At 44.0% G+C, this 26,808-nt stretch overlaps 1 protein-coding gene across 2 annotated transcripts in view; it reads right to left on the reverse strand.

The window, feature by feature from the left end:
- The window catches only part of NCAM2 (neural cell adhesion molecule 2), a 1,306,184-nt gene that overhangs the window by 673,952 nt on the left and 605,424 nt on the right, over positions 1 to 26,808 (reverse strand). For both annotated transcript variants that reach the window (XM_086934039.1, XM_086934038.1), the window contains exon 5: positions 977 to 1,114. In XM_086934039.1, coding sequence (XP_086790165.1) covers positions 977 to 1,114 — 138 coding nt within the window. The remainder of the gene's footprint in view (positions 1 to 976; positions 1,115 to 26,808) is intronic.

Consider the following 26,808-nt stretch of genomic DNA (forward strand, 5'->3'; position numbering starts at 1 on the left):
GGCGGGCTAATTAGGGGAAGAGGCACCAGCTGATGACACCATGGAATGCTGGTCCTCGCAGTCCCCACACCTGCTTCAGTCGGCACTTCTCGTGGCTCAGTCCCCGTTCAGCTCCAGCACCAGGGACCCACAAAAAGGCAACAAGCTCCAGGAAAGTCCAAGCGCCCTCAGGGAAACACAGGTAGTAGCTGAGGCAGCGAGCGGCACCCGCAATGCGGGGGCCGCAAAATGTTAAATAGCTGCGAGCTACGAGCAGGTAGTAGGTAGGCGGGCTAAATAGGGGAAGAGGCACCAGCTGATGATACCGTGGAATGCTGGTCCTCGCAGTCCCCCACACCTGCTTCAGCCGGCACTTCTCGTGGCTCAGTCCCCGTTCAGCTCCAACACCAGGGACCAACAAAAAGGCAACAAGCTCCAGGAAAGTCCAAACGCCCTCAGGGAAACACAGGTAGTAGCTGCAGCAGCAAGAATATCACGTTTTTCTTATGATTCACATATCTACCCACAAAAGGTTTGATCTGGAAACTTAAATTTTGATCCAAAATCTAGCAAAAAACTTTTTTACAATGGTGTACATATTTTTGTCTTGTGGGTTGGTTTTATGAGCTATGGTTTACAGAGCTAAACTTAACTGGGACATTTTTTTGTTTTAATCCCACCAGTGAATGGATAGATAGATAGATAGATAGATAGATAGATAGATAGATAGATAGATAGATAGATAGATAGATAGATAGATAGATAGATAGATGTATAAACCTTCTACTACTTTGTCTTTATTTAGAATGTTAAAAAGCTCTTTTGGATTGGGTATGTACAAGGTAGAGCAATGGTATTATGTAAAGATGTAAAGAAATATGCTTTACAAATCGAAACTTATATTCAGCGATGTGATCAATACATTTTTTGATTTTCTGACAAATACCTTAATTTCTTTTTTTAAAACACCTGTTTCAAGATAGATATTACTACTTACCATTAACAACAATAATGATATCCCGAAAGTCAATTTCCCCTCTTGCTTCCACTCGACCTTCACATCTGTATACACCTTCATCATTCTTACTGATGTTTAAAATCTGGAGATTGTTGTTTGCTAGCATGGCAAATCGACCTATAAACACAAATTTCATAATGAAAATAATGACAGATAAAATACCAAGTATGTGCAGATATTTTCATTCCTCAAGCTTTGTTTATAAAATTTCCCCTGTATTTAATAAATACTCACATGTTTCACATTACAGTTTCATCATGTTGCTAAAGCCACATCCAACTCAATAGTAACACAGAATAAACATGGAATCAAGGCAATTCCCTTTTCCTACTCCTTAAAAACTTTCTAGTTTCTGTTCCCTGTAAGAAATTGGGTAATTTTTTGGGAGAGGGGGTGAAACCCCTACTCAAGGAACAATGCTTCTCGGGATGAACCACAAAAGTCCCTAAATAAACAGGTTCTTAGCCCTCTGGTAACTTGGCACAAAAGCAGTTAGGCTTAACTGAGAAGCACTGTGTAAAGTATGTATGCAGCCTCAAACAGGTATAAAGTGACAAAAACAAAAAAAAAGAATCTCAAACCAGAGAAATTATTCATGAATAAAATGACACCAAAATGAATTCAATTCGATCAGTAGTACCAGAGTTACGTTTTTTGAGGGGTGTCAGTGAAATATAGCACCTAATATATCAAAGCACCATTTGCAGGTGTCTGGTGCCACGAGGCCAGTGAAATGTCAAAAGTGAAGGCCGACCACAATGGAGTGCAGGTTTGATTCACGAGGTGAGTTGGGGCCAGGCCTTAGCCTACTTGCAGATTTAGAAAATGCCTTGAAGAAAAGTCCAGGAGAAGGTAGAGGTCAGTGGGGCAAGGCAGCACGCTGTGACGGAGGAGGTGACAGAATTGAGGAGTCACTGGTCAAAGCCCTGGTAAAGCCATTAATGATGGCAGCAAAATTCTCAGAGCAGGAAGGCAGGGTTTTCAGGCTGGGGATGACATTGTTATTTGGGAGCCTGTTGCCGTTGAGCCCAGAGAATATTTTTACCTTTTGGACTTAGATAACTTTATTTGAAGTCAAATACCTACTGTGGTGCAAAGCTTCAAGCCGTAGAGGAAGAGTGCTCCATGGGGCCGGATACAGTCACTGAGAGGTCCCGCTGAACAGGACTTGCTGCTATGGAAAAATGTGTAGCAGGAGCTACAACAAAGTCAGACCAACTGGTGATGCTTCTTGTATGGATGTGCTGGCAGGTAGTTCCTGGTCTTCTCACAATTCTTCAGCTACTTTTTGATGAAAATCTGTTTCAGGCCAAAGTTTTCAGGTTAGGCAGGAACTACCTCTAACACCACTTCCAAGTGTCCAGGATGGGGAGGGCACCACTTGAGGGGTTAGGTCTCACTCCAGCAGAGGTCAGGAGCAGGGTACATGGTTTCTGGAGCTTGTTATGCCCCTGTAGGTCAAACAGGGGGCAATCTAACTAGCCCTTGTAGTCACTTCTGGTGATCCTGGGTTCAAGAAGAGGGTTCAGATCTCCTTCAAAAAGCAGTAGGGCAGGCCTTTAAGCAGCATGGCAGTCCACTAGGGAAAAGGGCAGTCCTTCTGAAGTCTAACATAAGTCAAAGAATGTACTGAAGAGGTGTTTTGAAGGTCTTCTCTAGAGTACCCCACATCTTGTTCTGGAAAGTTCTTCCCTTCCCCCGCCAAGGCTCCTCGGACGCCAAATGACTACTGTCAGGTTCCTTTGTGTGTGCTGCAGGAAAGCCCTTTGAAGTAGAAGTGGGCAGGCAACAATTCTGCCCCAGTCATCCTGGCAGGATTGCTCATCCTGCCAATACCTGGGGGCCTATTTACAAACCCTTGTGCAGCTGGTACATCACTTATTATGTGATAAAAGTGATGTACCGGCTGGGCAATGGGCTTATAAATAAGCCCACTAGTTTAGTTTTGTCTCACTGACTGGGACGAATACAAAAAGCCTAACAGCATAGCCATTCACAGGATCAAATGTTTCGGGCAAGAAATTCTAACTTTCTAAAAGAGCATTTTCAGAATTGGGAGTTAAAATCCGACTTTACCATTAAAGAAGATTTTAAATTACAATTCATTTGAGTCCACGCTTGACATCCCTATCTGCTCTCAATAAGAGTTAGTACTTATTAAATGTAATATGGTAATCCAATGTTATCCAAGGGCAGAGATAGGCCCAGATTAGTGAAAAAATGCATTTAGGAGTTGTTCACTCCAGAACATGCAAAATGTAAGAACAATACAATGCGCCTAACACTAAAGGCCTTTCGACTGACTTATGCGTACTAAAAAGGAAGCTTTATGAGTGGGAAAATGTTTCTTTTGCTGAGTTGAAATGGCTGTTTAAAACTTTACTACATGCTACAAAGGCAGGCCTGAGACATGCTTTAAATGGTTACTTTAGCACAATCTGCGATAGCAGCTGTACCTGGCTGGGTATAGCTGTCCCCCCGGGCACCGATGTCACCAAATTTCGAGGTACTACTCCGTGCTATAATTGTAACACGTGTAATAACATCATCAAAGGATCAAGTATAACACACCCACAAAAGGGTTTTCCCATATCTCTAAAAGTAAATGCAACATGCGACTCAAGTAACCTAATCTACATGATTAAATGCCCCTGTGGAGACGTTTATGTAGGCCACACTGAACGAAAACTAAAAGTCCGCATAAACGAACACAAAAGCACAATTAGACTCAAATCCAACAAAACGAGCGTGGCAGAACATTTCACTGAGAAGCAACATAACGTTGGCCAACTACGAGTATGTGTATTGGAAATGTTACCCAGAACTGAAAGTTTCACAAACAAAAACAAACTGTTAAAACAAGAGAACTATTGGATTTACAAGTTGGGAAGTTTAAAGCCTGGGGGACTCAATGAAAGGACTGAGTTTCTTTGTTACTTATAATTTTTGTTAGTTCAGCATTCATTATAACCACATTATTGTATATCACCACAGTATTCTTTATGAACATTATGCTAGCGTATCAGCAGCAAATACACATAGTAGTACGAGCCCTGGTTTAGATCCCCTAACATAAAACAGTAAAGTTAGTGAAATCACACAAAAAAAACGGGTCCGCGAGAACTTAATAATGCGCATGCGCGAGGGGCGTAAACCGAAAGGAAACAGAACCAGTCCGCAGAGGAATGGCGTGGAAGACAGAAACGCTGTGGTAAGCCGCATTGCTTGTAACTTAAACTCAGAGCGTTAGATAAGAGCACTAACCCGTATCGGTGTAACAGCCATGAGTGTTACATGGAAGATAGACGCGCTGACGTTTTTGAAATGCGGTATAACCAGCGCGTAACGCGAGGTATATAATCTTAAAGGTGAACCTCGTAACATAGAAGGCAGTTAACCAAGAGCAGGAAAAGAGCGTAATGCATGGCAGAAACTGAAAAAGAGGAGAGAACATTCAGTTTAATACACTCGATAAACCTGAGAATAGAGGTTCACAAGGGTCCGTTAGTGAAACTAAGATAACATTTGATTGAAATGTATAGAGTTAAGTTGTAGAAGTATGCAAAACATATCATAGCATGTTAAATTGAAAATGCGTATTTTTCATTTGTAGATCAATTATTTCCCTGATGAAGGCAGATTATACTGCCGAAATGCATTGGATGTATTACGTGAAATAACGGAAATAATGCTTTGGAAAAAGAAACAATTTCATGAGAAATAAATGAAATGTTCAGAAACAATAGAATAATTGTGTTATTTTGAAATACAAACTATAAACGTTTCAGTGAATGAACAAAAGATAAACTGAGAGCTGATACAGCACACATCGGTGCCCGGGGGGACAGCTATACCCAGCCAGGTACAGCTGCTATCGCAGGTTGAAATAATATCTCTCCAGACGGGGAGAGAGCCCCGGAGGCACGTAAACATCGAATAATTTCCAGTAAAAATAGCGGTGCTCCACCCTACACTTTCAGTACTTTAGCACAATGACAGCTGCAAACTCACTAGTAGCATTCAATGTACAGGTCCGTGTAGCCTGTGTACCATACAATAGGGACTTACAAGTAAATTAAATGTTCCAATCAAGTGATTGACACTTGTATCATAATTTGAAGAGAAAGCTCAGTGCACAGAGCTCGAATGCCATTGCAAATAGATTGAGCAACAGAGGGCACACATCTGGGGGATACTCTGCAAAAAACAGAAAAAAACCAGGTCCCCTGCTCCAGCCATGTCAATGAGGGCCCTTTTAGTGACATTGGTTACCAATATGATGGCTCCCTCTGAGATGGGTGGATGGGATACCACCAAATTATTAGAGGCAGGGCACCTATTGACAAGAAGGTTTACTGGCCCACCTGTCAAAATGTAACTGAGGCCCATATCTCTGAGCTGTCAGCAGCCACAGACACTAAGGGAGTTAGTTGAGTGTGGCAGCAATGGGACATCCACTGAAAACGGGCAGATGCCCCATTCAATCACAATCATACTTCCTACACCTCATTTAGCAAGGGGCCAACCTGATTGGTTTCCATTGAGGGAGCTCAGATAGCTCTTCCATCAGAAAGCGCTAGATGATATTCCATCTGCCACAGGTAGACAGCTTTACAGGATTAGAATGCCTACCCCATTGTGGGCAGGTCACTAGATACTGTTATGTTCTCTGGCTTAGACAGCAATATTTGGTGACCCTTGGCAGGAAGAAATGCTAAATATGCCTGACAAGGAAAACATTCCATAGGCCAGAGTTAGTAGTCCGCACGATGAACTCCATCCACTCCGGATCTCCGGCCGACCCCTGCCCTCACCACGTCTTCAACAAGGCCGACGATGTCATCGCACCCCACCTGCGGGACATCATCAACACCTCCTTCGACACCGCTACCTTCCCGGAGAGCTGGAGGCACGCCAAACTCACCGCTCTACTAAAGAAGCCATCAGCCGACCCCACCGGCCTCAAGAACTACCGCCCCATCTCGCTGCTCCCGTTTCCTGCAAAAGTCATCGAGAAGACCGTGAACAAGCAGCTGGCCGCCTTCCTCAAAACGAACGGACCCCTCGACCTCTCGCAGTCTGGCTTCCGGGCCAAACACAGCATCGAGACCGCCCTGATCGCAGCCACCGATGACATCCGAGCCCTGCTCGACAACGGAGAAACAGCGGCCCTCATCCTCCTAGACCTCTCCGCGGCCTTCGACACTGTCTGCCACCGTACCCTAGTGCGGCGCCTCAGCAACGTCGGAATCCAGGAGAAGGCACTGGAATGGATCATCTCGTTCCTCGCCGGAAGGACACAGAGAGTCCGCCTCCCCCGTTCAGATCAGAAGCCACCGAAGTCATCTGCGGCGTTCCTCAAGGCTCCTCGCTCAGCCCAACCCTCTTCAACGTCTACATGAGCCCCCTTGCAGCCATCGCACGCCAAAACAACCTCAACATCATCTCCTACGCCGACGACACCCAGCTGATCCTCTCCCTCACCAACGACCCCGCCACCGCCAGAGCCAACCTACACGAAGGGATCACAGACGTAGCCAAGTGGATGACGAACAGCCGCCTGAAACTGAACTCAGACAAGACGGAAGTCCTCATCCTGGGATCTTCACCCTCCGCCTGGGACGACTCCTGGTGGCCCCCCCGCCCTGGGCAGCGCACCCAAACCGACAGACCACGCATGCAACCTTGGCTTCATCCTGGACTCCTCCCTCTCCATGACCAGACAAGTCAACGCCGTTTCCTCGTCGTGCTTCAACATCCTGCGCTTGCTACGTAAGATCTTCCGGTGGATCCCCACCGAGACCAGAAAGACGGTCACCCAGGCCCTCGTCACCAGCTGTCTGGACTACGGCAACTCCCTCTATGCCGGAACCACCGTCAAACTCCAGAAGAGACTCCAGCGGATTCAGAACGCCTCAGCACGACTCATCCTGGACATCCCCCGTCACAGCCACATCTCCGGACACCTGAGAGATCTGCACTGGCTCCTGGTCAACAAGAGAATCACCTTCCATCTCCTCACCCACGCACACAAAGCCCTACACAACCAAGGCCCAGGATACCTCAACAGTCGCCTCAACTTCTACGCTCCCACACGCCAGCTTCGATCGACCGGCCACGCCCTCGCCGCCGTCCCCCGCATCCAAAGAGCCACCACAGGAGGAAGGTCCTTCTCCTACCTGGCCGCCAAGACCTGGAACTCCCTCCCGACCCACCTCCACCTGACCCAGGACCGCCTTGCCTTCAGGAAGCAGCTCAAGACCTGGCTGTTCGAGCAGTAGCGGACCCCCCCTCCCCTAGCGCCTTGAGACCCTCCGGGTGAGTAGTGCGCTATATAAATGCTTTGATTGATTGATTGACTTTCCATACTCTCAATGTGATGCTAAGTGACTAAAGCAATGCATCGAGATTTACTATCCAGTGCAAAAGTATCTGGCGCTGGAAACATGCACGCTTTTCAGTGCAAAAAGTGCTTTGCGCTGCTTCATATCATTTTCCATCAAGGGGGCATTACAGTACAAACACCCTAGTTTTTGGACCCAACTCCCAAATTGCTATAGTAATCAGACCAACTTTGCATCAAAACCTAATGTCTCCAAAGAGCAGGTGTTGACAAAAGGAAGGTTTTTACTTTCTCAAAAAAAAACTATGTGTTGCATGTATGCTAAAAGTGCACATATTCCTTCTGTGTTTTTCTAGAGATAGGAATTTGTACAGAAAAAATTTCCCCTATTTCCCTGCATTCCCAGATCAATAAAAATGTACTCCCAGTCCACCGCCTTATTTAATTTTGTGACAAAACACTTCAAAGTCTTGTCAGTCTTAAAGTTTGAAACCTATGATTGCTGACTGGGAAACCGATTGAGGACCTGTAAGTGCCAAGCCCCGTTTTATGGTATCTTGTGCTTTTTTAGACCTAGCTCGCTGAATAGATAAGGTAAAATCAACCTTACACGCTTTCAATCTGGTACCAAGTCCTCTTATTCAATTTCCCGCAGCTTAAGATCATACCCACGAAGCCCTGACAGTGGACACTGCACAGAATGGTGTCAAGTGATTGCATTTCAGAACGTGTAGATGACAGTTAAGGCAATATTAGAAATGTTGTAGTCTCTCACCTCTCGTCATCTCTTTGCTTCGGAACTACTAATGTCCTCGTTTTGACAGACTACAAAAGTTTGAAACTTTCCAAAGTTAATTTACCCCAAGAACTCTGCCTTTTAAATGTCTGCTTGGATATTCTTGTCTTGCCCTTACCGAGGGAGCGCCTGAACTACCAATGCTAAATATGTTAGACCTAATGCAAACTATGTTGCAGGGGATGCTGAAGGCTCTAGCACTTGTTAATTCTCAACTATCCAAACAAAGAGCATTGCTTGGAAGTATAACAATAGGGCTCAATTTAAGATGAGTGGAGGTCCCAAAAGTCATTCCTAAAGCATCGCCCTAGATCGTGGATATCTCAACTGAGCCTGCAAATTCATATGTTAACCAGTCCCAGTGCTGGTGTGTAATCTTAGAGGAAACAAGTCTTGTCAAGATTCAGTCTCACCAAACGGAGATAAGGAAAAGAAAGTACAGTCTACTTCAATCAGTAAAATGTGTGTCAGTTCATCAAAAAAGTCATTAAAGAAAGATCAAAAAAGTTAATAAAGAAAGACCTTATGCAAGTTCAATTGACACAAAAACTTTGCAATGTATGCTTCAACTTCCTTGGCAAATCTTTGAGTCCTTGCAGTAGAGGCCGAGATGAGTCCCCTCAAAAAGGTGACTCTTTTTTTCAGCAAGTCGGTTGCACCAACGCCTGAAAAATGAGCCAAAGAAATGGAAATCGAATAACATGAAAAGAAAGTGATCAAACTTAAAGACTCTGACAAGCTAACAAAACTGAATTGAGCAGAAATAAGTACTAGCTTTATCAATTTCAAACCTCAGAAGCTGGGGGGAAAAAAATCAAAAATGTGTCCTCTATGAATTGTTTGAAACTGTTTAAGGTCATCAATTAAGTTACTGGGATCTACGGGCCAGATGTACGACCCTGAATGTTTGCGACTCACAATTTCCATTTTCTTATAATTGTGAGTCGCAAACTCTGATGTACACCAGTGTCTGAGACACTCCTTGCGATTCCCAAATGGGTTGAAAGGACCTGCCTCAATAATATTTATGAGGCAGGTCACATTTTGCGAACCATTGGGAATGGCCCGCACTCGCATTAATGGTGGCTTGCAGGGGTCAGCAGACCATAATGTCTATGACTGCTTTTTAAATAAAGCAGTTTTTTTATAAATGCTGTCCATTTTCCGTAAAGGAATATAAGGTGCATTTAAAAAATGAAATTGAAATGTTTCAGTTTCATTTGTTAAGAGCAGGCAGTGGTCCGTGACTAGTTTACCACCGATTTCAAATTGATGATTAAATGCAATAGTTTTCCAACTGCATTTGCAGTCGCAAAACATTCTTACATCCCCCTTCGTCTCGCTATTAGGAAGGGATGCCCGAATCGCTACAGGAAGGGATGCCCTTGGTACGCCCCTTCCTAATAGCGACTCGGATAACCTATTTTGCAAGTTGTTGAGAGGTTACAGACCCGCAAAATAGGTTTAGTACATGCTACAACCTTTTTTGGCATTCACATATGGGCCAATTTTCCATTTGCAAACACTAAAAACTGTCATAAATCTGGCCCCAAGTTTGATTGGGTTTAACATCTTACAGGGATGTGAAATGATTTGAGTTCAGTTTCAACAGAAAATAGTGGCAGTCATCATTATGGAAAGCAAGAACAGATTTAGCTAACCACAGGATTGAGCTCTGTGATGGCCTTGAGAACTTTGAAGACAGTCCCCTAGCCAATCATCCCAATATCTCCCTATTACTTAGAATGCATGGGGGACTGTCATCCACTCAGGTTGAACATTTTGATTTATTCCCCAAAATGTCAGATAAAAAACATCTATCTGACAGTGGTCCTTATGAGTATCCTATCCCTCTTAGGTTGAATTCACAGGCTGGTGGTTTCTTCAGAGACTCAGGCTGGAAGGGTCCATATTAGTGAGTGAATGTACCCCTTGGCCATATAAATTCTTTGTTGGAATATTCATGGATACAAGACTGTCAAATTCAGTTTTGTATAAAGTAATTTTGGACAAATATGTAATCTTGATAATGCAGAAGTTCTGGATGTGAGTGAGTGCTCTGATAGACTGGTTTCTTTTTTGTGCAAAAAGTGCAATCTAATAAAATGCAGGCTGTCCCTTAGGAAGCATGTTTATTTTAGTGTCAGTGTATGTATCATTTATTGTTCAGTTAATTAAAACCTTTAACAAAACGCAGTCAGTCTACGCCAAACAAGATCAAATATTTCAAACATAATAATTGCAGAAACGTGGGCAACAATTTATAAACATAATAGAAAAACAACAAGCTCTGTTAAATAAGGATGTTCGTTGTAATACTGGAGGGAAAGTGCAAAGTGCAGTGAGACACAATGCCTTAATTTCACAAGAAAAAGTGTAGTTACCTTGAACTGAGTTAAATGGCGCAATTATCAACATGATTTCTTCCTGCACTTTAAGATCATCCACCCCTAAGTAGTAAATGAAGTGCTTGAAATGAAGTGAAAATGCAGAATAGCAGCAAGACGCAACGCATTAGTTTGTCAAAAACAAGTGAGGTAACCTCAAACCAGACTGAGTGCTGCAGCTACCATCATAATATGTGAATGCACTTTGAGATCATCCACCACTGAGCAGTAAAAAAACTGCTTAATAAAAAGTACAATGTGGAGGGTAGCTGCAGAATTGCAGAAGAATAGCAGCATGTCAGAATGTTGAACGAAGGCAGAGTGTTGGAAATGGCTCTTTTTGCAGGGTTATCTCCAAACCTTTTGCTTTTTCCTCCTATTTTTTCCTGACCTGTGTGTGTTGGTTTTAGGACTCTGGGCACTTTACGTCTGCTAATCAGGGCTAAAGTGCATATGCTCTCTGTATAAACTGTGTTATGAATTGGTATTTCCATGATTGGCGTATTTGATTCATGTGTCAGTCCCTAGTGAAGCGAATTGCGAGTGCCAGGGCCTATAAACCAAATGCTGTTGGTGGGCAGAAGCACTGGATTGTGCCACCCACGCAAACATCCCATAAAGTGTAACTCTGGTCTGCCATTGCAGAGCCTGTGCGCAGCCTGGGGCTGTCATGTCGAATTGGCAAGAGTACATACTTGCAAGTCCTTAAACCTTCCCTTTTCTACATGTGAGTTGCCCCTCTGGTAGACCCAAGGTACCCTCATGGGTAGGGTGCATTGTATGCGTAAGGTAGTACATGCCCTGGTGTGTGTGTGGCATGTCCAGATAGCCTACTTCGTTTTTCACAATTGCAAGGCTCTGTTCTCCATAGGCCAGAATGGGCAGTCTGATTATTACATCCTATAAACCTAACTGACTCAGGAAACATGGTAGAAATTCGAGTTTAGTATGCCTGAACTCAGAATCTTTTAGTGAAGATGGTTTTAACATTTTGTGTTTGAAAATACCACTTTTAGAAATTAGGTATTTTCTGACCTAACCATCCAGCCCGCCTCTACTAGCTTGTGTATTAGCTGTCTGGTTTGTGAGCGACAGGGGCTGGGGGAGACTCCAGGAGACAGAGGAAGTCAGCAGGGCTGAATAGGCACATCTACACATAGATGGGTGGGAGGAGTAGCACCTGGGTCTGAATAGGGCTGGGCTCCCCTTCCACAATGCTGGCTCCACCTCCTGTGTTGAGTCTGAGGACCCTGGCCCACACTGACAAAGGAAGAAGGTGCACACAGGCAGAATGAATCCAGAACTGGTTAGAAGTAGGTCCAGGCCCCTCTGCCTTCAGAAGAAAAAGGATTTTGTGGTATAAATATTGGGGCCCAGACGCCAGAAATGTAGATTACTTCTGAACTAAGGAACCTGCCAGGAAGAAGGACTGGGAAAGCTGGAGGAGGAGTACTGCCCTTATGCTGCGTGTTGAGGGGTTGGCCTGCAGTGGTTGCTTCTACCTTGAGTAGGGAAAGGACTGGACTGTGCTTTCATCATCCTGCTGTTAGAATTTTCTCCAAGGGCTTGAATTAGAGCTTGCCTCCTGTTGGAAGTCTCAGGGATATAAAAGACTTCAGAAATCTCAATGGAATCAAGGAACCTGCCAAGAAGAAGAGCTGGAAGAGCTGCCAGGAGGAGTCCTGCCTCTTTGGTGTGTTGTTGTTTTGTTGGGTTGGCCTGCAGCTGCTGCTTCTGCCTTGGGCAGTGAAAGGACTGGATTGAACTTTCTCTACTTGTGCTGAGTATCTCTAAGGGCCTGAAACTGAGCTGACCTCCTGTTGAGAAGTCTCAGGGACTGCAAAGACTTCATCAACCTCTGGGTACTGCTCCTGGAACCGTTGTTTCAGTTGCCACAGAAAAGAGGGAACCGCGACCGACTCAGTCATCCGACTCAGTCTCTGGCCGTGTGGCCTAAAGGCACCGCATCAAGCACCATCTCGCCCTTCACCTCATGCCTTGGTCTCACTGCCGCCGCCTGCACGATCCTCACCGAGCCGCTGCCTGCACCACATCGAGAGGCACTGCAACCTGCATCGCCTCACTTCACTTCGCTGGCCTGGGTCACCGACACGGTCGCTGCTGGCTCGACACCCGTGACCGCCTCGTCACACACAACTGTCCGGCTCGGCCAGCGCCAATTCCCGCCAACCGGCTCTATCGCTTGCATCTCAACTTGCCAGCACCGCATCCAGCACAGTCTCGCCCTGCACCGCATGCCTTGGTCTCACTGACACCGTCTGGATGAGCGTCACTGAGCCGCTTCCTGCACCGCATCGAGGGACACCGCACAGTGTGCCGCTTCCACTTTGCACAGTAACCGCGGCGGATGCCACGACCATCTCTGTCACCTGCACCGCAACCTCCCAGCACCGCATCCAGCACCGTCTCGCCCTACACCATAAGACTTGGTCTCACCGATACCGTCTGGATGATCATCACCGAGCCGCTGCTCGCACTGCATCAAGAGGGCCAGCACCGTGCACCTCTTCCACTTCGAAACGCAACCGCAACGGATGCCAAGACCGACTCGCAACACTGTGTGAGTCGCACTAAGAAAGGTACTGTGAACTAACCTGTCCCGCTGTTGCTGGCCCGTACCAGACGCATGCAGTTTGAATTGCGAGACTCTGTTGTTTTCAGCATCACCGTAGGCTCGGACCAAGCTACAGACTCGTACGAACTGTGTTTTCAACGTAACTTGGCAATTTAAAGACATTTTGCAATGCAACTATTTTTAAAGTATTTTATTGTGGATTTTTATCGTATTTGGTCGGATGTATGTTGTTACAACGCATACTTTTACAACGCATACCTTTACAATGCATTTTTTACACCGCAACATCCATTACAACGCATTCCATTACAATGCATGCCATTACAACGAAATCTTCGAAACTACCTTTACAACGCATTCCACTACAACGCATACTACATTTACAACGCATACCATTACAACGCATACCATTACATTGCATATATGGTAAGTATTGGATAGTGTAGGGGTAAAAATTACTATTCTAACTCCAGGGGGTGCACCAGTAGGGTAAGTGTTGGATAGTGTAGGAGTTAAAATTACTATTCTAACTCCAGGGGTGCAACAGTAGGGTAAGTATTGGATAGTGTAGGAGTACAAATTACTATTCTAATTCCAGGGGATGCAACAGTAGGGTAAGTGTTGGATAGTGTAGGTATGTATTGTAATGGTATGCGTTGTAATGACTGCGTTGTAAAGGTATGCGTTGTAGTGGTATGTGTTGTAGTGACATGCGTTGTAATGGTTGCGTTGTAATGGCATGCGTTGTAAATGATGTTGCGGTGTAAAAGTTTTGTTGTAAAGGTAGTGCGTTGTAAAAGTTGCGTTGTAAGTGTTGTTTCCCTATTTGGTCTTGTTTAAGTATATAAAATATTGGCTATTTTTTCTAAACTGGTGTGGAGTCCTTTTGTAGTGCTTACTCTGTATTACTGTTGGTTATGTGCAAATGCTTTACAGACTTCCTCTATGATAAGCCTGACTGCTCGTGCCAAGCTACCAAGGGGGTGAGCAGAGGTTATTTTAGAAGTGTAACTCCCTTATCCTGACTAGAGTGGTGGTTTCTGCCTGGCTTTGGTGCAACCCTTAGCCAACTAGAAATCCCATTTCTAACATAGAGAAAGTGCAAAAAGTCTAGAGCCAAAGTGCAAAAGACAGCAAGATAACAGCAAGCGAGAATATTAAGGTGGGACTAGAGGTGGCAGGATAATATGGAAACAACCTTGTAATGTCACAGGATTGGGAGGTAAATCTAGTTTTTAAATCCAGCTGCCAAATCAGCATTATGCTCGCCTATGCTTAGTTTCTTTGCAGCAGCTTAAAAAAACTTGACAAATTTAATATTTAGCATGTTGTTCTCTGAGTTCAAGCCTGCAATTACAGCCTGGCAGTAGGTTTGGCCCCCTGATTATTGAAGGCTCTTAAAACAAGGTATTTCCTTAGCTGTAACAAGGAAGGGCTGGTTACTCCTAAACAATTTCTAAGATTGATTCACAAACATTGTTGAAGCCTCTTGTGAATTTGGCATTCGGTGCTGGTATTATATTAAGAGAACAAGGTGGGTTTAGGCAAAAACTATTCAACAATGAACCATTCCATGGTTCTTTGAGCAATGGCATGGAGAGCTATTGTGTTGTCTATGTGTGCTGATGTATATTTCTGAGTGACTTTTGATCTGGTTGACTGCAGCATTCTATGGAATAAACTACAAAACTTTAATATCGCACATGATCTGTTGTTTATGATTCAATAACTGTACTTAGAAAATTGGATCCAGTTTGAATGGAATGAGCTTGGAATATTGTCAGAAAAATTCCTGTCTAGAATGGTCTTAGATGGGTGTGCGTTTTCGTTATACTCATATTTAGTCTGTTTATCTCGAGTTTGCCTACTATGTTACCAAGTACACTCTCCTTTTCAACGGAAATAGGGGCTATACTTGCCCTCTGGCTTGTATTGGTTTATACTATGGTAGGTTTAAAATGAAAATGTCATGCTTTTGCTCCCACTGTGAAGCTAATAGATGTACTCCTAATGCGGAAAAGACCAAGACACTGATCTTTTCAAAATGGACAAAGAATTGTACATGGCTTCCAAATAATGCCCTCTTTGAACATGTCAATGTTTATCAAAATGCAGGCCTTTCCTTTGCTAGTAATTTGAAATAAGATAGTCCATTTTTGGTATTAGAAACATCTTTTCTCCACTGTTAATTGTCTCAAAAGATTTGTCTTCCCTTTGTGGATATTTAGTCAAACCTTTAAAAAAAAAACAATTAGAGACAAATTAATACCTCAAACCCTTTATGGGAATTAATTGGTTTCTGTCAACTAATTAGTTCATTGGAACTATTTAGAGGGTCTGCGTTTAAAAAATGTCTTTATGCATTTCCGAAAATTCAATGATCAAGGTGCTACGATTAGTGCTGGATGCGAATTCTTTAGCCCTTTTAATGCAATCACATGCTTTATGGTTTCTTTTCTACATAAGACATGGTAAGACCAACACCAAACTCTCAGAAAGAAGAATTAGCACCATATGATCTCTGTTGGTTGAATTTGTATGACTTATTTCTAAATTTGTTGCAAAGCCTGACTTAGGTGTTGATATTTTCATGCTAGAATTACCGTTATTTGTGTCCAAAGTAAAAGGACTTCCCAGTGACAGGGAAAGGGATAGCACTCAGAATGGGATAGAGCTTATCTTTTGCAGAAGACATCTGTAGTTCACTCTATGAAACATGATCTTAGAATTCCACTTTGGAATTGGTCCAGGTTGGAAAATCTCTGGGTTCAGAGTTAACATTATTGAATATATTGGTTACTGTATCTGTGATCTTGAAATTAAATATTGTACAACACATCTATTCTTAGACAACTTACCTTTTTTAACGAGAGGAAAAAATGTTCCATCGTCTTTTTATGCATTATGATGTCAAAAGATATTTAATTTTCATAAACATTGTTTGACACTGTGTTAGACATTGCAAAATTATAGTAAGCTAATTCATAGAAGAACATAAAATGTGGACAGAAATTTTAGGATTGCTGGTACTTTGACAAAGGTTTATGATGCATGACTCAGAAAATATTTTACTATTTTAACAATTGGATTATGTGAGTTTGATTCTATTAATTGTATAAATGTCCCATATATTTTTTGATTTTTATGCCGTATGAGTATGGAAATTGGATCCAAATTTACTGGTTTTATATTTCTAAAGAAACTATTTAGAAATAAAATAACTTTCCACTTCACTACTGGATGGGTAGACTTTCAATACACATTCTAAAAAAGGCAGTGCACACTGACCTAAGCGAGGGGCCTTTAAAATCAGTAGAACTGGGAGGACGCCAAAATAAGGCTTATCTTAATAGATATGACTCTGCAGTATGCAAATCGTGTTGCTGCACTGCCTTGCTGTAAAAACATATTAAGTATGCCCTTTTGTGCCATCCTCTAAACCCAAACTATCTAAAGTGGCCGTATCACGAGTTGTAAAAGTACAACTTGTAATCCAGTCAGCACTCCTTTGGCCTTTCCCATGGCCTTTCCCATGCGGTGCTTTGAAACTGGCATTCTTGTTGTGCCCCCATGAATGTATCCCCATGGCGGGAGAAAATGGGGGCCCCCTTTGTATCTTCACCACCAGCCTTTTAATGGCAGGGCTCTGCCATGAAAAGGCTGGTGGTCCAGGAACTTAAAAAAATGCTGAACCAGTCCCTGCCCAGCATTATGCGTTGTGGCGCTCCTGCGCCACCGCTAGGGAACTAAGGTTCCCTGGCGCAGCAGGCTATCCACCGCTAATATGACTTACGAAGTTGTAATCGGCAAAATGGTCGACCTCCACTCCTGAGCCACCGCTAGACTGGCTGTCCTCATAATCAGGCTCTAAGTCCAAACTTACAAATCTTCCCCGCAAATTCATCCAGCGGTAACGATTACGCTTCCTTCCTGGACTGCGCCTGTAGCCTTACCCCACTCAGTTTTACCTCCATAGAAAGTGTTTTCATGAAATTTGGTTTAAGTACGAAGGTAAGCGATGGCCAGGTCTGATCTTCTTTTTGTATTGGACTCGTCCTTCTTTGTGGTTGCTGTATATTTCGACTTTGACTGGATGCACGACCAGATGTCTGTGGTTGGCTCATTGATCTTTTAAGCATTGGATGTTACTTAAAACTTTCCTAAATCCATGTCTACTGATTGTATGTTTGTTGCTTTGGTGTCAAGAAATGTATTACAATTTACTCTATTTGTCTACATTGGTTTGGGATTTTTCTTATGTTATTTGTTTCACTTTATTACTGTTTATGTGCTGCATAAATACTTTACACATTGCCTCTAAATTAAAACTAATTGCTGCTCTGCCATGCTGTCAGAGGGTTAAGCAATGGGTAATTTAGTGACTTTTGTGATTCACCAATAGGTATTGGGGCTGTGGCTTGAACAGGAGTCACCCTCCATACAACCAAGGACCAAATTCTCATGCGTACTAAACAAATACAGAAAAATAAGCAGAAACATATAATACATTTCCTTTTTTACTATCAAGCAGAAACAAAATGAAATAATTTTGAGCATGATTCATATTCATAGCAAGCAGATATTTATTTTCTAGGCTCTGCATAAAAATGTAAAAGTTGGATTCATGAGCCCTAAATGGATTTCTCTTCTGTGTGAATATTAAGAGATTTCCACAACCTTGTCAGCTTTTAACTTTATGAAGCTGACAACAAAGCTGGTTGAGTCATTTAAGCATAATGCATTTAGCCTCCCACATCCCTATGTGGCAACGAAATTAATGAAGTAGAAATGTTCTCATGCAGCAATTTTGATGTATAAGGAATAAACGAATGTGCTTGCAGAATTCACATAGAACCTTTACACCGGAGTAATAATTAGGACCCCATGAGAAAGACAATTTTGCATTACTGTTTATGCACTGTATTAGGTGCCAGAATGTTAAAAAAAATTGCAGTACTAAACATTTGGCCCTCTATGACAATTTAAAACATATATTAAAAAAACAAAATTATATTTGAGCGCTATAACTGATCACCCAAAATATCAAGTAGGTGGACTAAAGATACAGGATGCAAACTACCAGAACCTAGTTGTATCACAATTTGAAATAGTAAAATTTGATTTTCTTTTACGGGAAAACCTAAACTTGAACAATGGCTGCGTATTACTGTACATGCATATCAATATACTCACATACACTTTTAAAATGTACTCCCAAGGCAAAAAATAGTATAAGATAGCTTGCACATACAATGCTTTACTTAAAACAAAAGTGTTACGAAAGAGCCAGAGTAAGGGATCTTTTTTTCTATTTGGACATTTTTAGAGTATTAGATGCATGTCTCTTTAAGTATCTTTTGTCTTTTGTTTCATTTTCAGCATTAAGAACTGGTGAATAGTTCTACAATCGTGATTTGCCTATGTTGATCAGATGGACATGAAGATGCTCAGGCACAATTCAAAAAGATGAAAGAGCAATTTTTGTTTAACATAATGCTACCTAAAGCACATAGGATGTCCTGGGCGAAATACCAATCTCATTATCCTGACTCAGTGGCTCTTGCGAGACATTTACAGTCATTTAATATCCATATTTAAAAGGTCTTACATGAGAATTCAGAAAAGCCTGCTTTGGCCTTAAAGTCTAAATTGGACCATGACTGCTAAAGGCACTATCGCAGATTAAGAATGGGACAACATTTTTGACTTTGTGTAAATGTATCTACCAATTTCACTTAAACTTGAACAATTCAGATATGGATAGAAGCTATCTCATCCCAATATGACAGTATTAGAGATAACCATCACCTGGAAGTCTGAATATGGCATGCACTTGTTCTAGGAAAACAGTGCACTTGGTAGACATAGGCCCTGATTACGATTTTAGGTATTATTTATCGTACCTGGTAAATAATGATACCATGGGGTATATTATTTACTGGGTGCGATCTATAACACATATTACAAGTTGGTGGGGAACAGCAAGCAGATTTGGGGATTAAGGCACCAAAATATGCATGATAAGGTAAACCCTGTGTGCTTTTCCCTGATAAATTTCGCCCGTCACAGCCAACCTGCCCATTTGCCTGAAGAGGACTCCATCACCCATCTTGCCCTGTGGCCGCCGCCATCGTTGTTTCGTGTCAGGTGGCTCTGAAATAAAGCTCTGGGGTCCCGCAGAGAGGGACACATGTTAACACGCCCGGTTGGGACCCTGGCAAAGCCCAGGCCAAGGGAAGGCCTGTCTGCACCCGTCCACGGTCGCTCGTGGCTGGGCTGGGCCTACACTCTTGGCTGGTTACTCTTAGATGTGGATGCAGAGCACTCAACATAGCACCCCTACCTGTTTAATTGTTTTAATTGGGAATGCTCTTTGCTCTGATTGGGCCCTTTAGTATTGGTAGGAAGCCCCCACATTTATTTACTATGGGGAAAAGAAAAGCTGCTAACACTGACCATCTAAAAACAAAGGGATACTATTGATTCGTTTAGAGCAAGGATATTGACAAAAAGAGAGGAGATTATCCATTGCATCCACTGGTCCTCCAGCACTTGAACTTTCGCATGTTGACTTACTAGAAGCAAATACTATGTGCCCTCAGGCTGTTAGTATCAATAGTCAGCAGGGGCTGTGTCCTCAGGGGTAGCTGAGCAATGTGTTAGTGCTACCTCACCAGGCACTATGGGGGAGGGTTGTGGGGTACCCCCAGTTAACAATAAAAAAGGGCATGGGGTCAGAGGACTCACCGGTACCCAGGAGAAGAGAATCAAGCCCTCACTGAGAATGGAGGAACCAAAACCAACAATTAGCCTGACGGACATGGGGGTATTTTGGAATACTCTGAGGGAAATTGTTACAAACCTGATGAAATTGTTACAAACCCTGTTCTCTCACCTCTGGGACAAACTGTACAAATTGTTATCAGACTCCAGAGAAACATTAGGAAAGTGGAACATATATTGAACACAATTTCTAAAGTACCTTTCCCATTCATTGCCCAATCACAGGTAGTATGTCCTAGTTTACTCGGGAAAAATAAGCCAGAAAGTTGAACACTATATAATAATGGACCACTAGGGATTGGGCCCCTGAGTCACGTAATGGATCAGGGTAAGGCAACTGGTAGTAGGCCTAATTCACAAACACATGGTTTGAGGAGAGGAGTTGGGGGTGGCAGGAACCAACATTCTTCTTGGCATGAGTACGAGAAAGTGAGGGCTAGGTCTAAGATCACACAGAGCAGGCCGACCAGTAATCGATCTGCCTCCGGCTTATTGCCCCCTTAACGTGGTTCTTTTTGGCATTCAAAGCTTGGAAGTAGATACCTAGGAATCCACAGACAATCTGATACTTAAAGTGTCTCATTGGTTGGGGAAACATAGCAGATTTAATGTAAGCGATTGTTAGAAATGGGATTTCTGGTTGGCTAAGGCTTGTGCCAAAGCCAGGCAGAAACCACCACTCTAGTCAGGGGAAGGGAGTTACACGCCAAAGATAACCCCTGCTCACCTCCTTGGTATCTTGGCACGAGCAGTCAGGCTTATCCCGGAGGCAATTTGTAAAGTGTTTGCGCAACACACACACAGCAGCAACACACTAGGCACACCACAAAAGGAACTCCACACAAGGTTATATAAGAAATAGCCTTTGTATCATAAAAACACATTAGAATGCAATCACAAACATATATACACTGTGCCCATTTAATTCACCTCTCAGTATCTTGTAAAGTGGTAACTCGTATACCCAGGTGTGGTAAATGAAATACTGCTGGTGGGCTTGCAGCGCTGATTGTGCCAGGCGCCAAAGTAGCCTTTCAAACATATCTCAGGCATCTGCCATTGCAGGGCCTGTGCATGCAGTGTTACTGCTGCTGTGATGTGGCACCTAAATCATGTGCCATGTTTGTGACCCCCCCTTTTACTGCATGTCAGTCACTACTAAGGTAAGCCCTAGTTAGCCCTACGGGCAGGGTGCATTGTAGGTCAAAGGTAGGACATGTGTCTTAAGTGCGTGACGTACTGGTAGTGACAAACAGCCATTTTTGTTCTCACTACTGTAAGGCTGCCCTCCCACAGGAATGCATTGGGGATTCCCTGATAAGTGTTAAAGTGGTGATTCCTGATATGAGAGGAGCAGCGTGGTCAAGTTTAGTGTATTTCGAATGGTAATAATAAATGCTGCGCAATGGAGTGCGCCGATATATTATAACTATTTTAGAAATGCCGCTTTTAGAAGTTGGCCTTTCTGTGTGTATGTGTCTACCTGCCTGATGGGAATTACATGTCTGGCCTTTGATTGACAGGGGCTGGTGAGGTGTGTGTGGCTCCAGGAGGTGCAGGTGAGTCATCACCAGGCTGAATGGGACATCGGCATTTGGAGTAGTGGGAGGAGAAATGCCTGGTCCCTGAATAGGTCTGTGCCTAGCCTGTAGAATGCTGGCTCTGCCCCCACTGTGGTGTGTCTGATGAAGAGCCCCCACCTGACAAAGGAAAAAAGGAGCCTGGTAAACAAAGTGCCCCAATCCCCCCTGAACCAGTTTTGGCTGTTCCCCCCAAGCCCTGTGCCATGGCAGACAAAGCCAAGATGTAATATAAATATAGGGGATGTGACCCCATGAAATGCGTGCTTGTTTTTGTGCTGGGGGTGTACTGCTGCTGGGCTCCAGGAGGAACCGCTGCAAGGGACTGCCTCCCTGCTGGAGGGCTCTGTGTGCTGGACAGCCTGGGCCCAGCTTTGTGCCCATAGAACTTGCCTTGGACTTTGGACTCCAGCGCCTTGTGAGCCCTTTGCTTCTGTTCTGGAGAGCGCTTTCTGTTTGTGGCAGGGACGAGAGGCACTGGTGTCTGCAGCGTGAGGCTGTGCGTAATCCTCCTGTGCTTCTTTAGAAGAGGGTGCCCATCCTGCTCTGAAACTATTTTAATAGCAGGTGCCCACCCCGCATTGTGTGCTTCAGCGGCAGCCCACCCTGTTTTATGCATATTGTTAACAGTGGGTGCCCACCCTGCATTTCTGACACTTTTAAGCGATTGCCCACCCCGCTTTGGTGATACTTACAGCGGGTGCCCACCCTGCAACTGCTTTTATCTACAGAGGGTGCCCAGCCCTCTTCTGGTGTTAATTACAGTGGGTGCCCAGCCCTCAATTGCTTTATTTGAAGCGGGTGCCCACCCCGAACGTTGCCAAAAACAGCACAGCACCGGGAACGCGACCTGGAAGTCAGGCGGAGGTTGCCTGGTCTGGAGCGGAGTATGTCCCAAAAGGAGGGCGGGAGCCTACCCCGCCTCCGTCAAGCTGTTTTGGTGCCCTTGGAGAGGCCTGACCGGAGTCCCGAGGGCTCTCCCTGCCCAGTAGTCTTCTTTACGACTGGCAGCAAGAATGAGGAGGAGCCTCCTGCTTCCCTGCAGCTGACTGAAGAAGAGCCTGTAGAGCCAGTGAGTGGGGGCTTGGTGTTTCCCCTTGTTGGTGCCGGTCGAGGTACATTGTCGGTGCCTGAGCGGTCCCGCAGGAGAGCAGGCTGCTCCAAAGTGGGGCACATTTGTTTTGTAGGGCCCCTGTGGGGGTACAGATGGCACAGTAGTGCCAGTGCCACATTTATCTTCACAGCTGCACCGCCACCAAGGGGGCACTTTTGTTCTCAGAGTCCCGGTTTGGGGCTCAGGTGGCACAGTGGTGCCAGTGCTATTTTGGTTCTTCAGTTGCGCCGCTGTAGCAGGCATTTGCAATGTTGGGCACATTTAGTTTGCATGGTCCCAGTGGAGACCCAGGAGGCACAGTAGTGCAAGTGCCACTATTTCTTTGGGGGCATTGTTATTCATTTGAGAAGAAAGGAGTGAGATACACTCCTGCTCTGCCCCAGCACAATTGGGCACTTTCAATCAATCAATCAATCAAGCATTTATATAGCGCACTACTCACCCAGAGGGTCTCAAGGCGCTAGGGGAGGGGGGTCTGCTACTGCTCGAACAGCCAGGTCTTGAGTTGCTTCCTGAAGGCGAGGTGGTCCTGGGTCAGGCGGAGGTGGGTCGGGAGGGAGTTCCATGTCTTGGCGGCGAGGTAGGAGAAGGACCGTCCCCCTGTGGTGGCTCTCCGGATGCGGGGGACGGCGGCGAGGGCGTGGCCGGTCGATCGAAGCTGGCGATTGGGGGCGTAGAAGTTGAGGCAGCTGTTGAGGTATCCTGGGCCTTGGTCGTGTAGGGCTTTGTGTGCGTGGGTGAGAAGACGGAAGGTGATCCTCTTGTTGAGCGGGAGCCAGTGCAGGTCTCTCAGGTGTCCGGAGATGTGACTGCGACGGGGGATGTCCAGGATGAGTCGTGCTGAGGCGTTCTGGATCCGCTGGAGTCTCTTCTGGAGTTTGGCTGTGGTTCCGGCGTAGAGGGAGTTGCCGTAGTCCAGACGGCTGGTGATGAGGGCCTAAGTGACCGTCTTGCTGGTCTCGGTGGGGATCCACCGGAAGATCTTACGTAGCAAGCTTTGATTTTGCTGCAGTGGCAGCCAGCCCTGACATTTTTGACATAGGGCATTTGAGCCCCAGAGAGAAGGCCAGTTGGCCAGGGGGTCAGTGTTAGGTTGGTAGGGCACCAGGGGCCATATCTATCAAGCCTTTTCTGATTCGCAAAGGCCGAAATTCGCAGAATTTCGGCCTTTGCGAATCGCAAAAGGCCTTTTTACATGTTTTGATATGTATGAAATATTCGCAAAATAAGGAATAGCAAAGATTTGCGATTCCTTATTTTGCCATAGCATTTAAGGAATCGCAAAATACTTAAATGCTATGTATGTAGCATTTTTGGGCTGCGAATTATGGTTAAGAATTCGCAAATTACCACCAACCTGTACTTGATGGTAACTTGCGAATTCTTCAAAAAATGCACAATTTGGCATTTTTGAAGGTGGAATGTGATGCACACACATGCCCATAGGGCATGTATGTGCACCATATGCACACTCATGTACATTTCAGGGGTGCAGCGGGTGTCCTTGAGACACCCCTGCACCCTTGAAATAATTCTCAAATTGCAAATAGCAAATTGCGAATTCGCAATTTGAGAATTATTTCGCAATCATTCCTATGGGCCTCCTGGCCCATAGGAATGCATTGGAAATTATTCCTTAATTGCAAATTCGCAAAATGTGAATTCGCAAATAAGGAAGATTAAGGAATCGCAAAAAAAACGCGAATTTCTTCATACATACCATTTTGCAATTCCTAAATAGCGATTCCTTAAAAATCGCTATTTATGAATCGCAAAAGGGTTTGTTGATACATATGGCCTCAGGTCCTAATGTGATTTATGTGGTGCTTATGATAAATGTGATTTATGCAGCATGATTTATACCTCTGATGTTTATGTTTATGAGGTTATTCCCTAATCTAATGAGATTTATGCTTTGCCTGCTGTGGTGGCAGGTGGACCTCAATACTTTTAATGTATCCCTTTTCAAAGAGAGGCAGCAGGAGATCCTGATGTGCTTAGATATATCACTCTCAGAGGAAGATGCAATTAGTTCCTTTGAAGCTATTGCAAAGTCAGTGGCTGCTATTTTAACTGCCCTGGTGGCTACTCCTCATTCGGATAGTCCAAGGTGGTTTGACAGTGCGTGTTTTCAGGCATTGAGGAAACTAAAAAGGGCTTTAAAGGAGATTCCTCACAATAGATCTTTGGTAGCCACTTGCCGAAAATATGACAAAAAAAACTAAAGAAACGTAGGTCTTCATTACAAAAACAGGCTTGGGATGAAATGGTGCAGGCTAGTGAATTAAAAGATAGTTCCCTTTTTTGGAAAGTCATGAATAGACCTTGTTTCTCAGAATCGGACAAACCATCCACAGGACATCACATTACCCAGGACCAGTGGAAGAATCACTTCCAGGCGGTCAACAGTCACCGGGATAGAGATCATCATAACAAGGATTGGGAGATCCTCCCATGTGATTCTCAGATTAATTTTCATCTAGATGAGGATAAAAGTGGTAACGAGGGACTGTCCAAGAAAAAGGCCCCGGGCCCAGATGGGATTCACCCAGACGTGTTACTAAATAATATAAATGTATGGGCCCCAATTTTGACTAGGGTTTTGAAAGCAGCAGTGGTATCTGATATGCCCCAGCCTTGGTCCACTGCTATTATCATCCCTATCTATAAGAAGGGAGATAGGGATCCCCATTGTTACCGACCCATATCCCTGACAGATTCTACTGACAAGGTTATGGGACCGGTCATTCTAAATAGGTTAGTGGAGTGGGCAGATAAAAACCAAATCACCTTGGAGGTTGGATATGGCTTCTGAACAGGCAAATCTACAGTGGGCCAATGCCTTAACCTCTATTTATTGATATCAAAATATACAATCGCCAAGGGAGGATCCATATACCTGGGTTTTATGGATCTCACTACCGCGTTTGAAAGGGTGAACCTCAGAAAACTGTGGTCGCTGTGAGATGAATTAGGCGTGGAACAAGCAATAATAAATGCTCTGATGACTTTATGTGCCCATACCTCAGCTGTAGTATGATTCACAAAAGAGAGGGGACTCACTGATAATTTTAAATGCACAAGTGTTTGTCAAGGCTGTATTCTTGCCCCTTTTTTATTTACACTGTATATTAATGGGCTAGACTCTGCCTTGATATTCCTGCAGGCCAATACCCTGAGAATGGGTGGCAGACTAGCACCAGTTCTGCTGTATGCGGACGATGCTGTGCTAATAGCACGCACACCAAGAGCGTTGGCAAGTTTTAATTGATGGGTTTGTCTCCTACATGAACAGGCTGGGTCTTTCCCCCCAGATACACCAAGTCATTTGTGATGGAAGTTGGTTATCAAGGGAATAGCACAAAATCCTACAGGCAGGCACTTTTGGCATAGCCACATTTTCAGCCTTTACATCCCTTGGTGTTCTATTTGACACCAAATTAAATTGGAATGACCTGAAGGAAGAGAAGGTAATAGATATGAAGAAAGCTAGGGGATCAATTGCAAACTATTCATGCAGATTAGGTACATGGGCACATTTGGTGATTTTAAAACAATATCAAATGAGATTTGGGGTTACAAGGCAGTTGTTGAAATACAAACTATGCAAAATAGTTTCCTGAAACTGATGTTAAAAGTCCCTCAGGGTACTCCTGCATACTCGGTTCACGAAGAAATTGGGGTAAGGTATATCATTGGCCTAGTTGCAGTCAAGTTCCTGCTTTGTTGGGTGAATATTTGGTCCAATGAGGAGGTCTCCTTTAACCAAGTTGTAATTTTGGATTGCCTTTCATTGGATCACACCTTTAAAATTCCCTGTTTGAGATATATCAAGGAAGCAATCTGTGCCTTTGGAAGATCAGACATTTTTATAAATTATAAAGCAGTGAAGAGAGAGGATTACAAATGTATTAATGATTTATTCTCTAAGAAAGATATTGCTGAGTGAGATGGAAAGGAACTTATTAAACCGACAGGTAGAGCACATGCCTTAGTTAAATCAGTGTTGAGAACAGAGTATTACCTCGCTATTTTAACAGGCTCTAACAACCGTTTCTTAATTACCTGTTTTAATTTTAATATGTTTCCTCATTAAGGAGTCGATTCTGATTCGGGAAAAAAAAACTCTGTACGATTTTCATCCGGAGCCATCGCCGTACGATTCGTACCTGTCTGTCTGAGTCGCGTAGTACAATCCGTATTCTGTCAATC

Source organism: Lissotriton vulgaris, chromosome 8 (assembly GCF_964263255.1).
Source record: "Lissotriton vulgaris chromosome 8, aLisVul1.2, whole genome shotgun sequence".
Lineage (NCBI taxonomy): Eukaryota > Metazoa > Chordata > Amphibia > Caudata > Salamandridae > Lissotriton > Lissotriton vulgaris.